The sequence below is a fragment of the Akebia trifoliata genome, chromosome 4, assembly GCF_017979445.1.
Source record: "Akebia trifoliata isolate Shusen 1 chromosome 4, ASM1797944v1, whole genome shotgun sequence".
Taxonomy (NCBI): Eukaryota; Viridiplantae; Streptophyta; class Magnoliopsida; order Ranunculales; family Lardizabalaceae; genus Akebia; species Akebia trifoliata.
The window spans coordinates 45,342,905-45,358,928 of NC_141378.1; the positions used below are offsets into that span (position 1 = coordinate 45,342,905).

At 37.7% G+C, this 16,024-nt stretch overlaps 1 protein-coding gene across 1 annotated transcript in view; it reads right to left on the reverse strand.

Moving 5' to 3' along the window:
• Positions 1 to 1,299: 1,299 nt before the first annotated feature.
• Positions 1,300 to 16,024, reverse strand: part of PDR2 (phosphate deficiency response 2) — a 44,363-nt gene continuing 29,638 nt past the window's right edge. Inside the window, exons 15-22 of the mRNA XM_086441510.1 lie at positions 9,681 to 9,789; positions 8,536 to 8,664; positions 7,197 to 7,262; positions 6,965 to 7,036; positions 4,503 to 4,654; positions 4,217 to 4,328; positions 4,022 to 4,138; positions 1,300 to 2,802 (exon numbers count right to left, since the gene is read on the reverse strand). Of these exons, the coding sequence (XP_086297636.1) occupies positions 1,693 to 2,802; positions 4,022 to 4,138; positions 4,217 to 4,328; positions 4,503 to 4,654; positions 6,965 to 7,036; positions 7,197 to 7,262; positions 8,536 to 8,664; positions 9,681 to 9,789 (1,867 nt within the window). The 3' untranslated portion in view covers positions 1,300 to 1,692. The remainder of the gene's footprint in view (positions 2,803 to 4,021; positions 4,139 to 4,216; positions 4,329 to 4,502; positions 4,655 to 6,964; positions 7,037 to 7,196; positions 7,263 to 8,535; positions 8,665 to 9,680; positions 9,790 to 16,024) is intronic.

Genomic DNA, 16,024 nt, shown 5'->3' on the forward strand with positions numbered 1-16,024 from the left:
GAGACAGTGTGATCAAGATTTTACGAAAACTCAACAACTTAACAGTTAAAATTCAAAACTTAATTTTTTTCTTTGAAATATAAAATAGAAAATTAAAATGCTGAAATTTAAAGTAAATTACTAAATAAACAAGTAAATTAAGTAATTAAATGAGGCTGTTTAACCAGCCATAAGACAAGTTAGTAGTTAACGTTAGTTTCAAAATTAAAAACTAGGAATTGAAATTGCAGAATTTAAAGACAGAAATGTAAATAAAGCAGTAAATGAAAGTAAATAAATAAAATAAAACTGTCTAGGGGATTGAATCCGTCATGAGACATGTACAAGTTAGTGTTAATAATTAAATTATGTTGGTTGAATTACTCATATTAAAATCGCGTCAACAATTCTTAATCCGGAAGGTTTAGAAATTAAGTGCAAAGTCCGAATCGAAGTTTTGATTATTAATTGATTCTTATAATTGTGTACTTTTTGCCAACGTACCTCATAGTGAAAGTTAATAGTTAAAGTGAAGGTGAGGAGCGTTTAGTGGCATGTTTCATCTTATTTTTCTGTAACTCAAAAGGAATAGGAAACTCAGTTTTCAACAAACCTTCCACCTTACGAGTTTGCATAAAGACCCTTGACACTGAAATTCAGATTTACCAATATTTCCTCTCATTTGACTTAAATCTATATTGAAGAAAATTTCTTCAAACTATCAATGATGTGGCAAATAAATATAGAGATCCATGATTGAGATCCTACGGTCATAAGACTCATTCGCACGAGTAGATCTGTCAATGGATACCTATCCATTCGGATACAGCTATATTTGAATCCGAAAAACTGTCATTTGACATCCGAATCTGACAGATATTCTAAAATGTTAATTGAATCTGAATTCGGTTATCTTATCGACTATCAGATATCATTCAATTCGAATTTCGACAAAATTTCATGAGATTTCATCAAGATTCAGGAATAACGACGATGCTTAGATCTGCAAATATAGGAAGAGGGTTTCATACATATGCTGCAAGTCCAACTAAGCAAGAGAGATTGATAGATGGAGTGGCTTGTTGTTAGTTGATACAGTAAATTCTCCTCTCCACATTTACTTTAGATAGATCAGAGTGATGAATTAACGTTGGGGGGGCATATAAGTTAGTAATTTATTTATAGTAGTGAGGTGTGGGAGGGAGAGTACGGGTTTTGTTCATGTGTGCCCTGGATTATGTATGGTTAAAGACAACAATCTCAAAATTAATGGGTAGTTAGAATCGAAAAACAAAACATTTCCTTGAGAATCCAAATAGGAAGGTTATCCACTTTTCTCGATCTATAAATATAAATAAAGCCTTCAGGTTTGGTGATATACATCAGTGCAACTTCTTTTTTAACTGTTGTATCGTTACTACTGAACGTGACCTTTACAGTTCAATCCCTCTCAACATAATCGGAACATCATTCTCTAATATCAACAATGCATCCAGAGGGAAATGAATATAACAAAATTCCCACAAAAGTTTCATAGAAAAGAAAGGAAAAAAAAAAAGTCGAGTAAAACCTTTGTTAGTTAACATACCAAATTACAAGTGCCATTTTAATAATAGCTACAGCTACGTTCCCTGGCATTCGTTGTGTCCTTCGCCATGGTGGAGGTGATTTTTTCCAGAAAAAAAAAAAATTGATCCACCGCCCACTTCACAATCAGACGTGCTTCTTTTGTAGAGTAGCTGCTGATTGCCTTTTCTTCCACACTGGAATACGGCCAGGGAAAAGCCACCTCAACAACCTTTCCCACATGTAGCAGCTTGAGAACATCAGAAATGCCCAAACTAGTAGTTTTCCCTGCAATCCCTTAGGCAACTGCACCAGCTTCAGCCAGTCATTCAAGTCCCTCAACAAATCCGAGGTAATAACCGTGAAGAACCCAACAGCAGCCAACAATGCATACAAAAATGGCTTGTTCTCTGGGATGCTTTGGTTGAATGGATGGCCCATGTAGTTCACGGCAAAGGTGGCCACCTGGATCATCATACTCACCATGTACGACACAGTATTCACTAGGTTTGGGTGGAAGTCAGAATCTGGCTCAATGCATTCCTCTGGCATGTACTTCGCAGCCGCGTTCACTGAAGAAATCAAGAAAGTGAGGTGGATTGCAAACTGGCCGAGGAGAGAAAGAAATACATAAGCACAGAAGATGTTTGGGTGGGGTCGGGCAGCCGAAAGGTTCGGAAGAGGACGGGCATGGGATATGAAGAGAAAGAAGGCTGCTGTGAAGATGCCACTGATGGTGGCTTGGATGTCACCAAGCTTGACACCATCAAGGTACATAACACTCAGTACGTAAGCAGTCCCGAGGCAATTTAGGCCAAGTATCTTGAACATCTGGAGAGTGGTCACTAGAGTACTCCTGCCCTGTCGGATTATATCAGTGGTGGGAGCCACAGACGCATGCTTTGCAGTGAAAGGAGATGCCATTGATGCATCACCAAGCTTAACAATAGGAGCGGCACGACCATCGCCTTCCTCATTCATCTCATCCATGAGCTTCTTTAGCTTCTGCTGTTGTTTCTCTGCAGCCGTCAGATGGCGGCTACTTACTGAGGGACTCTTGGAATCCGCTCGGTTCATGGATTTGCTTCTTGATTGACCATCTCCATTTAGACTTAGTGTCCCCCCTGAATTTGTTGATTCCAATCCGAGCTTCGATTTCTTTGACTTTCCTGGTTTTGTATCAGATTTGGATGTTTGTGAGGATTCTCCAGATTGGACAGGTGGTACTGCGTTCAGAAGGGCAACACCTACATGGGCCTGAGAAAGCATAATAACAATAATATTATTATTATTCTTTTTTTTTTCTGGATTAGTGTAAAAATCTTCACACAAAAAAAAAGCAATGCTCTATGTGAATCCTACCTTATTACAATGCAAGCACAAGGCGACATGCTCAGACCAGAATTGCCTCTAGAATTTAAGTGAACAGTGTAGGAACTCTCAGCCTTCTTTACTATGGTATTAAAATTGCAAAATTTAAAGCTAAACCTTCCTAAATGTAGTGAAAAACTTACGGCAAGGTTAAGCCTTCAATATGTTATCTGGTAATAACACAGCCCAGGACAAATTCCTTTCTAGCATTACCATAGAATAGAGTACTACTGTTATTTGTTCTTTTCAGAGATAGCACTTTTACTTTAAATTCCTATTGTACATTCCCTACTTTCAACTCCATTTTCTGAAAATTTCCCGTGTCAAGCATCGTCTATGTTGAATGGAGGATTCTAAAAGGGAAAAGCATCTGCAAGACATAATTTAACATGAATGATGCATTATGCATTACCTTTTTTTCAGTAGGTGTTTGCAATGCCCTAATACTTACATACAATGAGCATATCCATAACGAGACAGTGCAATGATGCTTCCATTTTTACAATCTTCCCATTTTTTTATTGCACTATTAGTCACATGCATGCATGCTCGCACCCAAACTAATCTCTCCCAACATACAGAAAATATCTATATAATAACACAGAACGGTTGTCCCTCCCCTTTGACTCCATCTTTATCCTCCCATAAACAAAGTATCTCAAGGATAATCTTCTCCCACCTTCCAAGAGTACCCTTAACTTTATTGCTTTTCCTCTTATACCTCTCCAAGAACAGCCCGTCAAATTTGTATAATGCTTTTCCTTTTCTTCTCTTTTTCAATAATATCCCACCAACTTTATTGTATTTCCTCTTTTCCAATAATACCCATCCAATTTCATTGTCCTTCCTCCTTTACACCCGGGCGAACTGTAGTAGAATAATAATGTCTGAGCTTATCAGGCTTGTGGGGGGTCAAATTGCCTACACTTGGTAACAATGGTTGATAGAGTGCCATTGAGGCTACATTTTAGTTACCTGAAGTGCCATGAAGCAGCTCTATTTTGGAAGTGAGAGCATCAACAATAACTTCTACATTTCCTCGGTTCTAATCTTCTTTTATGCTCTATGCATTACATTCAAAGGGTGTATAAGAAAAAAAAAATACCTGCTTCAAAGCCCCAACATCATTGGTTCCATCTCCACACATCAATGTAATCCTTCCAACTGTTTTGAAAGTGGTCATGATTAGTTCCTTCTGCTCAGGAGCGACTCTTGCAAAAACCTGAAATCATTGTCAAAGAATCTATCATTAACATGAAGAACCATCTACAAGTTTCTAATGGATAATATGGGTTACAACCTTCACAAAGGGGATGACTTGGAGAACAGCAGAAGTCTGCTGTAACATTTCAAAGCAGTCCCCTCCAATGCAGAGATCATGGGAGTCTGACAAAGATTCAACCTCTTTTTCGCTGTGATAACAATTACCTCAGGTGTAAAGATTGTAGAAAGAAATATGATAACTCCATAAGAATAATAACTAAATAACAAAATAGAGAAGAAAACTCAAATTTAAGAACCAAATGGATAAGTAAAGCTCACAGAGAAAGTATCATTGGTGATTTGAAAGGGAGAAAAAACTTTACCAGTATGGATAGATCTGAGTTTCATCTGGTGAAATCCATTCGAAACCTGTGCCGTTCTTTGCTGGACCTAGAATCAGTGTTGGCTTTGAAATAATAAGAACTTGGCTGGCAACATGGCATGCTGTCAGAGCTTGATCACCAGTAATCATCACCTAACATTAGATAACCATCACTTAGTAAAACTATACAATAAATTAAGTAAACCATTATTGTTTTACAGGTAACAATTAATTTACATTTTTGTAAAAATTTATATCCAAGGAATGAGGTTTTCAAAATGCAGCATGAACATATGCATCACAATATGAAAAGAATAAGGGAAAGAACGAAGCCCCTTCTAAAGATTTGGACTCAACGACTTCTCGCTAATCACCCCCAAAAAAAAAAAAAAGAAGGAAATCTCCTGACTTAATAATATCTTAAAAATCCTGCAAAACAGATGATCACTTCATTTGAAATATCTCCATACAGGTACTCCAAAGCATAACAATAGAAAGCAATTTTCGAAGGACTCCCCCTGATACTTGACCATGAAAAAAGTACAACCACAGTGTCATGAGAGAAGAACCCCAACTACGCAACAGGCGAAAGGAACAAACTCCACACCAACTGAAGAACTCTACATGATAAAATGGCTGGCACCCTCTTCTGGGTCCTTGCTCATTTTTGCACCTATTCAGAACTACCAGCCTTCGACTACTGCTAAGGGATTATCGTTGATGATCATCCAATCAAAGGCTCGAGTCTTGGGAAAACTACACTCTCCAAAATAGATTCTACTTATTATCTCCCCTCCCCTTCTCTCATGAAACCAATTAGTCTTAAAAGGAACACACCAGAAAGATACTTTGTGCCTCATCTTCCCGAACAAGGATGTCCTCCAAGTCTACCTAGATATGCACCGCTTGAAGACATGTACAACACTTTCCTTGATCTCCCTATTCAGTAAATTTCATCCAAACCTCATAGAACCTGCTCACCAAAAACACCTCTACAAGAGAATCTATAAAGGTGTGTATGGTCCATGGTTTCAAAACTCTGTTTGACATCTCGTCTCGTTCATGGACAAGACCGGTTTTCTAGGAAGAGTCAACTCGTCCTGTATGAGATAAACTTTTTAACTCGGTTACAATTATTAATTCCTATATATTTGTATAAAAATAATTATAATATTTTTTTATAAAATAAGACAGATTAGATGTTTAATCATAAAAACATATTTTATTTAGATAATAAATATTAAATTAAAAAAATATTATTATAATTAAAATTTACAAAATCCCAGTTGACTCAGATGTTTTTTACTGACTCGGACTAGATTTTCAAAATATCATCCGAGTCACCTCGGTTGTCCGCTAGATTTTGCAGAAGTGAGATGCCTTGCCTATCCATCTCGTTCATGGATGATACCGACTCGGTTGCAGATGAAATTTAAAACCATGGTATGGTCCTCACATAATCTTCTCAACTAGAAACAATCCTCCTCCCATATTTGTGAATGTGAGTCGTGGTTTTAGGCCCTGGTCTTGTGACTTGGATCATCTAGGCCTCATACCATATTGAGTTGGGCTATATGAATGATACAAACCCAAAAAATTAGAGTCAAAACTGAGACATAGCCGAGACAATTCCAAGTCAGACCAACAATACAATCAAAAACAGGTCAAAACAATCTAGTGTGATTTCCTAGTCACTTCAATCTTGTCCAGCCTTTTGGTGAGACAAGGTTGACTCAAGCAACTTGGTCTTGCATAAGGCTTAAAACCATGACAACCTTTAGCCATAGCGCACCATCATCTTGGCTAAACCTCCACCATTTACCTAGAAGCATTTATTCATAACTAACAACTTTCTCAAGCCAATACCGCCATACTTAACTCTTTGAATTTAATCCATAAGATTTGCAGTTGAAGCCTGAATCTTGAACAAAGATAAAGTAAAACAAGAAGCTTTTTAAAACACTTTATCAAAGCTTTAGTCCAATCAAATGATAGTAACTTGTAGTAGAAATACGAAAACTAGCACAAAAGTAAGGAAAATGTACAGAGCCGAATCACCATAAAAGAGGAGCAAATGGAATAAAACTTGTCCACACATTAATCATTCCTTTAATGACTGCTCCCACAAATTGATCCTCACTTCTAACCAAGAGGTAGAGGACATTAGATTGAAGGATTTATAATAAAGTGGATTTGGACATGGTAGTTAGTAAGATGGAATTGTTCAAGCAGCAGCTCCCATTATAAGTTATTACAATGGTAATCTAGAAGAATATGTCTTCGAAAACAAGGACCAAGGAAAATATCAAAAAAATTCTCCATCAAATTGCATATCAAGCATCTCATCAAATAATTAAACAAACTCCAAACAGACATACAGTGTAACCCTCCGAAAATCTCACAACATTAATGATGTAAAACTTCAAACAAAAGAAAAAAGCGGGAAAGACATGTCCAGCTTACCAAGTCGTGTGATGATCCTTTTAGTTCAGATAAAATGGAAGCTGAGTCAGATCGAATAGGACAGTTAAAAACCTGAAATGTGGAAATAAACCTTAATTATAAGAAAATAAAAACTAATGAAGAACTAATCCTTTGAATAACTAATCCACTGCACTGCTTTGAATAATGCATCGAAAGAGTGCATGTCTGCAAAGAGCCAGAAGAAACAAGAAGTGAAAGCTTTATTAATTACCGCAAAACCAACAAAAGTAAGGCCACTCTCCACTGAATCTCTATCCAAGCTTCTAGCTTCACTAACCTGTCATGTAACCAAATTTTAAAATCGACAACAAAGGGAAATATGTATATATAAACATGCATAAATATATATATCTATATATATATATATATATATATATATATACATAGGGAGCCGTTCGGGTGCCAACGTTTTGGCCAACACATTTTGTCCTACATAGGTTAGAAGTTTCGGAATGGGCTGATTTTGGGTGAAGATGATCTCTATGATGAAGAGATCATCCCCACCAAATATCAGCCCATTTCGAAACTTCTAACCCTATGTATAAGAGTTGAAGAATCTTGGACCGTCCATTTTTTGTAAACCACTTTTGATGGGGTTAGAAGTTTCGGGACCCTATATATATATAGAGAGAGAGACACACACACACACACAAATAACCAAAGAAAATCCGGAAGACCGAACAAAACAGAGTAAAACAGGGTTGAAGTGCATCGAAATGCATCATACTTTCTAATCATTTGGGAAGCAGGAATCCAAAAAAAAAACGTCTCAAGATAATACCAAAAGAAGCTACTTTCACTAATTTTTCCACACCAAGCTTGATGTTTAAATTAATAGTAGCCTAAAGGTCCAAGTTACCAATAGAGATTTTTCATCCCTGAGGTGATGTCTACACTCTACGCTGTCAGTGATGCGTCGGTAAAACTGGCATCGTATCCAGTTCCCCAGGGAAATACCTCACTAAAATAACTAATACAACATGGTTTACCTGTACAATTAACCATAGATAATAGAGTCCAAGATACCATTTCATACCATCCTTGCAGTGGCATCTTTACTTTATTTGATGCATTAATGTAATAAGCACTGTGTCCATGTTCCCCAGATTAATACCTCATTAATCACAAGTAGAAGTATCATGGGAGTAGTAACTTTCATGGGTAAAGTCCAACACAACTCTTTTTATTTCTTCCTTTCGGAAGTAATACTCTTGCATTTATTTTCCTTGACAATATCTCCCAAATGCCATTTTCAACCGATTTTTAACATTTATCTAGGACAAAATTGCAACGTTGATAGATGAATGGTGAATAACGTGAAGAACTATACTACCAGGAACTAACATCTGAATTTAAGCAGCATTCGGTTCATAATTAGCTTACTGACAAAGTTGGTGGTCACATAACTTTTAGAGAAAGATTTTACCAAATACCCCATCCTTGTGGCATTAAGCATTAGTAACAGAGGAGATAAAAAATACCAAAGAAAGTCTTATCCATAATAAGGAAACTGATGGCCTACGAAAGTATATACCATAAACAATTCTTACCGACATTTCCGGAAGAGATTTGTATGCAAGGGCCAAAACCCGAGACCCTTGCCGTGTATATTTTTTGTAAGTCCCGACATATGATGATGGCAAATCAATCAACCTATCCTGGATAGTTTCTGGTGCTCCCTGGAAAAAGAAAAGACAGTTTATTTAATGAAGAATCCAATGTAGAGTAAAAGCTGAACTCAAGTCACAACCATCCAACCTTTCTTTATAATTATAAGATATTATTAGAAAAGGCGGGTCGAATTAACCAAACCGAAGCAGAGAACAACGAAAAAACAAGAACTAAGAACTGAAAACACAATATACCATTTTTCCCCACCAATAACAGCACCAATGGGGAGTGCTTTGGTGCATGTCAAAGGTTTAATAACAGCACCATTGAGAATGACTCAATGTACAGTTGGATTGTCTTAAATGTTATCTATATGAGTTCCACATGTGCGAATATAAACAGGGAGTAAGTACAAAGGGACTGGTACATAAGGTGGGGTTCCATTGACTTGAGAAATTACTTTATTTCCAACCATGTATATGCGTGAAAGCCAACGGTTGGGGCTTAACCTCAAGACAAGTAACAACCCACAAGGCTAAAGCCATGTTGGTTGCTAATTCAAGTGTGTTCATATCCAGTCTTTTCCTTTCAGGTTTTTAATGTTGAAGACAAGAAAAATAACTCTCTTAAGAATCATACCAAGAACTTAATAAAACTTGTAAATTAGAACTCAATTTATTGTAAAAAGAAACCATTAATAACCTCGAATCATATAAAGAACTTAATATAACTTGTAGATCAGCACTTGATTTATTGTGAAAAGAATCCATTAATAACCTCAAGACAGCACATGTATCATCGATTGTCATTAAAGGAATTTCCATAACACCTGGAAAATAGATTCTCAAATTGGAGCTTATGAAAATTTGCAAATTCCAATAACAGAGACTATTCTTTTTTTTATCGGTATAACAGAGACTATTCTAGGTTAACTTCTAGTTCGTGCATTTCATAAAGGCACTTTAACAAGGATCTTCCAAATAATAAATGATAAATCTTGATCTTTTGAATGCAATGTATGTGTGATGCAGAATCTGTAAAAGGAATTTAAATTTAAAAATAAAAAAAATTAAGAAAAACAAACCTTTACAAAAGCCAAAAATTCTTCATTAATACGAACAACAACTGCCATACGTTTTAAGTGAGATGCAAAGTGGTGTCTCTGAACAATCTGCACAGCATGGCCACCTCCCCTGCAGTTCAAGTGAAAAGAGATCATAAGAGGAGCACAGCAGCCCATGAATGAACATACTAGCATTCCGTGAATTATTGTAGCATTCAAAAAGCAAAGTGCTGATAAATATAATTATGGAACATGACAAAGGGGATGGGATGAAATTGCAGAGCACAGGAAAGAAAGAGCAAAGGATCCATCAAGTCAAAGATTAGCAAAACACTTCCAAGGCCTAGACACAATCAGCCATCCTGGGCAGGCATCTGTGTCAAATGATTTCTGACATTAGTATATTTCTGAGAGAGTATTACAAAACTCAGGTAATGCAAGCTTAGGCGCAGAAACCTCAGAGTTACATCAATCGACTGAATCACATCACAAATCTGATCACAACATAGAAGAAAGGAAAAGAAAAATCAACTCTTAAGAGATAATTAATGGAGACCCTATAAAGCTTTCATCCCAAAAGGATACTAGATTTGTAAGGAGTGTACTAACAAGGCCTTCAAGAATTAGGATTGTTCATCGGAAGTGCTTGGGTTTCTAACATCTTAGATTATAGAAGCTTGCTTATTGATGTTTTTTTGTTCAAATGGAAGGAGTGTCAATGACACCCAAAAAGGTATGGACTTAGCTTAACTATCCACACCATTTAAAGCTAAGGTGCTATTTATACAAATGGTATCCAAGTCAGCACCAAGTCAAAAGTTCCAAGTCTCGGAGGGGGTTTGAGATGGGGGAAGAGCTACCAAGGGGGAAGAGCAACCAAGGGCCCCCAAAAGAAAGAGTACTAGAGTGAAATCCTCCACACAGTGGGCGGCCACAGAAGTCAGCTATGGGCTGTGGCAGTGTATCACAACCCCCAATATGATTAGGGCAGATCTTTCCAGACAATTAATGCCTAAATGCCTTGGTGTGCTCATATGGTTCTTATCAAGGGGATTATTAGTGATTCCATCCCTTAGCCAGTTGTTGCGACTTGGGTACACTGAAATACTCTCACGATCTTCTAGTAGATCTTTTTCTTTGTTCTTAATAAAATCATTTTTTATTGACCAAAAAAAAAAAAAAGCAAACCCATTTAAGGTAAGTTTCCTCAAAAGAGAACAAAATTCAGAAAAACACCAATACTGTTGCCTTTGCACGTTTTCTCTATTTTTTTTATTTACAACAGGTAGTATCCTAAAGTAAAGCAACTACTTTTAAGAAAATAAAAGGAAACACACACGCACACACATATATATATACTAGAGGATGCCCGTGTCCATGCCTCCAGCACGAGCATCCTCTTTAACGTTAAGGGTGGTAAAAACAGAAAAATAATAAAGTTGGAGGGGTACTATTAAAATCTTTAAGGTTAATAGGGTAAAAGAGGAAAAATAATAAAGATGGATGGATATTATTAAGAAAATGGTAGATAAGGAAAGATGATAACATGGGTTAAAGGGGTAAAAGAAGAAAGATAGTAAAGTTAAGTGGGGTATTATTGAAAAGGGTGGTAAGAGAGGAAAGATATTAAAATTGGAGGGACACTATTGAAAAATGGGAGAGGGAGGAGAGGAAAGTCAATAAAGTTGAAAGGAGTGAAGAGAGAAGGCCATAAAGTGAGTAGTTTGGACCACCCATTGTAGGTTGGAGGGGACATTTATCCCCTACAAAATTATGGTAAAGTGGGCCCTACAATTGTGACAATTTACTCTTGATCTTGGTGGCTGAGCAATGGAAGAGTAAAAAAGCCCAAGACCAGGACGCAACTTTAGGTATCGAAGGATACGATAAACAGCATCAAGGTGAGAAGTACGTGGAGTATGCATGAACTGACTGACCACACTAACTGTAAAGGACAAGTCCTAGTCAGATAAATCAAACGACCTATAAGTTGTTGATTAGACGAAAGATCTGATAAAGGATCACCAGAGTCAGCATTAAAACGATGATTCTGATTCATAAGTGAGGAAGTAGGACGACAACCAAGCATTCCAATGTCCTAAAGAAGACCCAATGTGTATTTACGCTAAAATAATGAAATACCTCGAAGAGAGCGGACCACTTCTATCCCCAAGAAGTACATGAGTGGACCCAAATCCTTAATCTCAAAAACACGACCCAATAACACCTTAACTTAGTCAATCCACTGTGCATCATCCCCAATCACAATAGTATCATCCACATAGACCAAAACAATGGTGCAACGACCATCCACTCCTCGACAAACAAAGCAAGTATGATCTGAGTGACATCTAGAAAACTCCATAGATAAAATAACCTCAGAAAATCGTTGAAACCAGACTCGCGGGACTGCTTCAAGTCATATAGAGATTTAAGAAGACGGCATACTTTGACAGAATACTCCCCCTGAAGACGAAACCCTGGAAAAGGGTCCATATAAATAACCTCAATCAAATCACCATTCAGAAAGGCATTCTTCACATCAAGTTTGTGAAGTGGCTAAGAGTTACACACAGTTAGAGAGACAAGAAGTGGAACAATAGAGAGTTTGACAACAGGAGCAAACGTGACACCAAAATCTTTCCCTGGAGTTTATGTAAACCCATTAACAACTAGGCATGTCTTATACCGATCAACAGTACCATCAGCAAGGTATTTTACTATGAAGACCCATTACAACCAACAGTCTATTCCTCAAATGGGAGAGTGACAAGCTCTCAGGTATTATTTTTCTGCAAAGCATCCATCTTTGTAGTCATAGCTTTAGTCCACTGAGAGTCTTACAAAGCCTATGATACAGACCGAGAGACTCCAATAGAATCACTGACTATAAAGTAGGCCTGATAAGAAAAAGACAGACCTTGATAGAAAACAAACTGAGCAATAGAATAATCAGTAACACATCCCCGCTTACCTTTGCAAAGGGCAATAGGTCAGTAAGAATCAGAGATAGAAGGGATAAGAACAGGTATATGTTTAGAGGTAGGAGATGAGGTACATGAATCCAAGGAGGAGGTTGGTAAGGATGTAGGGGAGCGAGGGCAACAAGAGTAGACCTGAAGCGTTGGCGAAAATGGAGGAAAAATAAGAGATGGCAGCATTATAGGAGACTACAAAGTAAGAGAGTCCTACAAAGTAGATGTGGCATGAAAGTATGGAACATTTTCAAAAAAAGTAACATCAAGAGTGTATGATACAGTGAGAAACCGGATTATAATACCGATACCCTTTTGACATAGAGGAGTAACCCAAGAAAATGCATCGAATTGATTTGTCATCCAATTTGGTACAATTGCCTGTCCTGTCGTGAACAAAACACATGCACCTAAATACTCGAGGTGTAATGGAAAAAAGAATACTATCAGGTTGAAGGACATGAAGAGGCATTTGTCCCTCTAGGGTACGACTAGGGACACAGTTAATAAGATAAGTCGCAGTGAGGGTTGCCATATTCCAATATGCTTTAGGAACATACATTCCTCAGAGAAGACATTGAACAACGTTCATGAGATGGTGATTCTTACGTTCCGCCACCTCATTCTACTTAAGAGTATAAAGACAAGTCAACTAGTGAAGCATACCATACTCATGAAGATGATAACGAATTCCATCAGATATATATTCCCCCCTCCCACATTATCATATCAAAGAGATTTAACAGTAATATTGTACTGAGTTTGACTCATTTTAAAAAAATTGACAAAAATAGGAAGCACCTCAGAATGAGAACGCATCAGATAAACCCAAGTACAACGAGAATAGTCATCAATAACTGTAACATAATATCTATGACTATTAAAAGCAATAATAGAGGAAGGCTCCCAGACATCAGAATGAATTAAATCAAATATTTTATTAACTCGATGCATACAAGGAATATAAGACATACGTGTATTTAGAAAATTCACACAGAGCACTGAAATTTATGTCCATTACAAGCAGTTTTTAATGTAGAAAATAAATGACATAAGTGTTGAAAATTGACATGTCCTAAGCAAGCATGTCATAAGTCTAGAGTTTGAGAAGAAAACGTATGACTCCCAGAGGAAGCACAAAAGCCAGAACAGCAGTAGACTAAGATTTAAACAAGTACAGCCCATCCCTCTCATACCCCTTACCAAAAATCCTTCTCGAAATCAGGTCCTGAAAAATGCAGTGAGAAGAAAAAAAGTAACTGAGCAATTTAGTGATCTAGTAATGCTACTTATAGACATAAGATTAAGAGATAGATGTGGGACATAAAGTACAGAGTCTAGTGAAATCTTAGAAGATAAGGGGAGGGTACCCTTACTATGGATAAGTGTAAGAGATCCATCAGCAAGATGAATCTCCTTATGAATGGTAGGAAAAGTAGAAGAGGTAAAATGACTAGACTCACCGGTCATGTGATCAGAGGCAACAAAATCAATAACCCATGTTAGTGGAGCAGAGTCAGACTGAATGACATGAAAAGCAGAGGATGTACTTGGAGGAGTAGTAACTGAGGCCACTGTCGAGGAGGGGTGAGTGTGAGCATGGATCTTATCCCGAACAATAGTAGCAATCTGAGTCTGTAGCTGTTGCAAATCAATTGTGTCAGGTGAGGAAGGATGATCAGTGAGAGGAATGGATGATGATGACTCCATTGTAGGGGCACGAGGAACAAACTGTCTCAAAGATGAAATGGACGAAGATCATGGTATCAGATGCGGATAGAGCTGAAAACAGCAGGCTATCTCATGATCAGTTATCCCGCAATGACTGCAAGACCATTCCCTTTACCACGACAACCTGATCCCAAGATCCGAACATTGGATAAACTCAAATTGATTGCTAGAACCATCTGATCTGTAGCGGGAGCAGAGAGAATACCAGGTGCATGAGCTTGAGATGAAACATTACGATGACAACGCTCATTACTGTCAATGGTCGCAAATATCTTAATAAAGAAGGTAAAGGAGTGGTATTAAGGATTTGGATCCGAAGTACTTCAAACTTAAAATGTAAACCCATGAGAAACTGATATATATGTTGTCGAGTAATCCTCTTAACCACAAATCCGGCTGCTTTTGCAGATAGCTCAACCATAAATTCATAATGAGAAAGCTCCTCCCAACATGTCTGGAGGAACCCAAAATAATCAGCTACACTCTGTATTCCTTGGGTAGCCTGGGCAATGTCTTGGTAAAGCTCATAAAACCTCAAGTCATTCTTAGCGTGAGCATATGTCTGAGTGAGGACTAACCACAAAGACGAAACAGTTTCGTGATACATAAACATTGTATAGATCCGCTGCTCCATTGAATTAAATAGCCATCAAAGAATAGTACAGTTATCGATCTCCCATTGTTCAAATTTGGGATCAGTGAGAAGTGGTTTAGCAATGGTTTCCAAAAGCCATCCAGGTTTACCTCTACTACCCAAATAGAGTCGCACAGACTGAGACCAAGACTGAAAATTCCTTCTGACCATCTAATAGGGCATTAGTTATACGTTGAACTGAGGAATTTGCCCCAAGAGTTGGAATCCTTGGTTTCGTTGGTTGTCATCATTGCACACTATGAACAACAAAACTTTGGATCGAAGGGAGATCTCTTGTAGTAGTATTGTCGAAGGGCAACAACACAAGTCTAAGTCTGTTGTTGTCGTATACTCCCACACAACAACCTTGTTGTTGTTGCAAGGTTAACACAACCCATAAAAAAATCCCTTAGTTGCTATCGCACACACTTAAACAGCAATTAATGCTATTGTAGGGGTAACACAACTCCAGAAAAAGACTTAGTTGTAGTCAGCAGCACCAAACACAGCCCCAAACATTGTCGCAGCAACTGCTGTTGTTGTAGGGTTAACACCGCCTTAGAAAAAATCACCTCTATTGCTGTCAGCAGCACCAAACATAGCCCCAAACATTGTCGTAGGGCATAAGAAAGACTCCACACAACCACTGTTGATGTCGCAGGGGTACCGCAACCCCAGAAAAGTGATCTAGTTACTGTCAAACAAACCTACACAGCAATTGCTGCTGCCGTGGGGCTGAAAAACCACTAAGGGGGCTGTTGTACGTCAAAGATTTGTCAATAGGGCTATCTTAAGGCACAAAAACAGCTTAATAGGATGATCAAACCCTAAAGTAGGGTAATAACACACTATAGAAAAATTATCGCAATATGCGATAAAAGGAAAAAAAATAAAAGACCCCCGAAAGGGAGAAGATCTAAGAAAGCTACTTGAGGTTAGGGTTTAGTGAATAAAGAGGAAAAGAAAGCAAGGAAGAAAAAGGAGGAAGGGAACTAAGGAGAGGGGATGAAATTCCTTAACTCTAA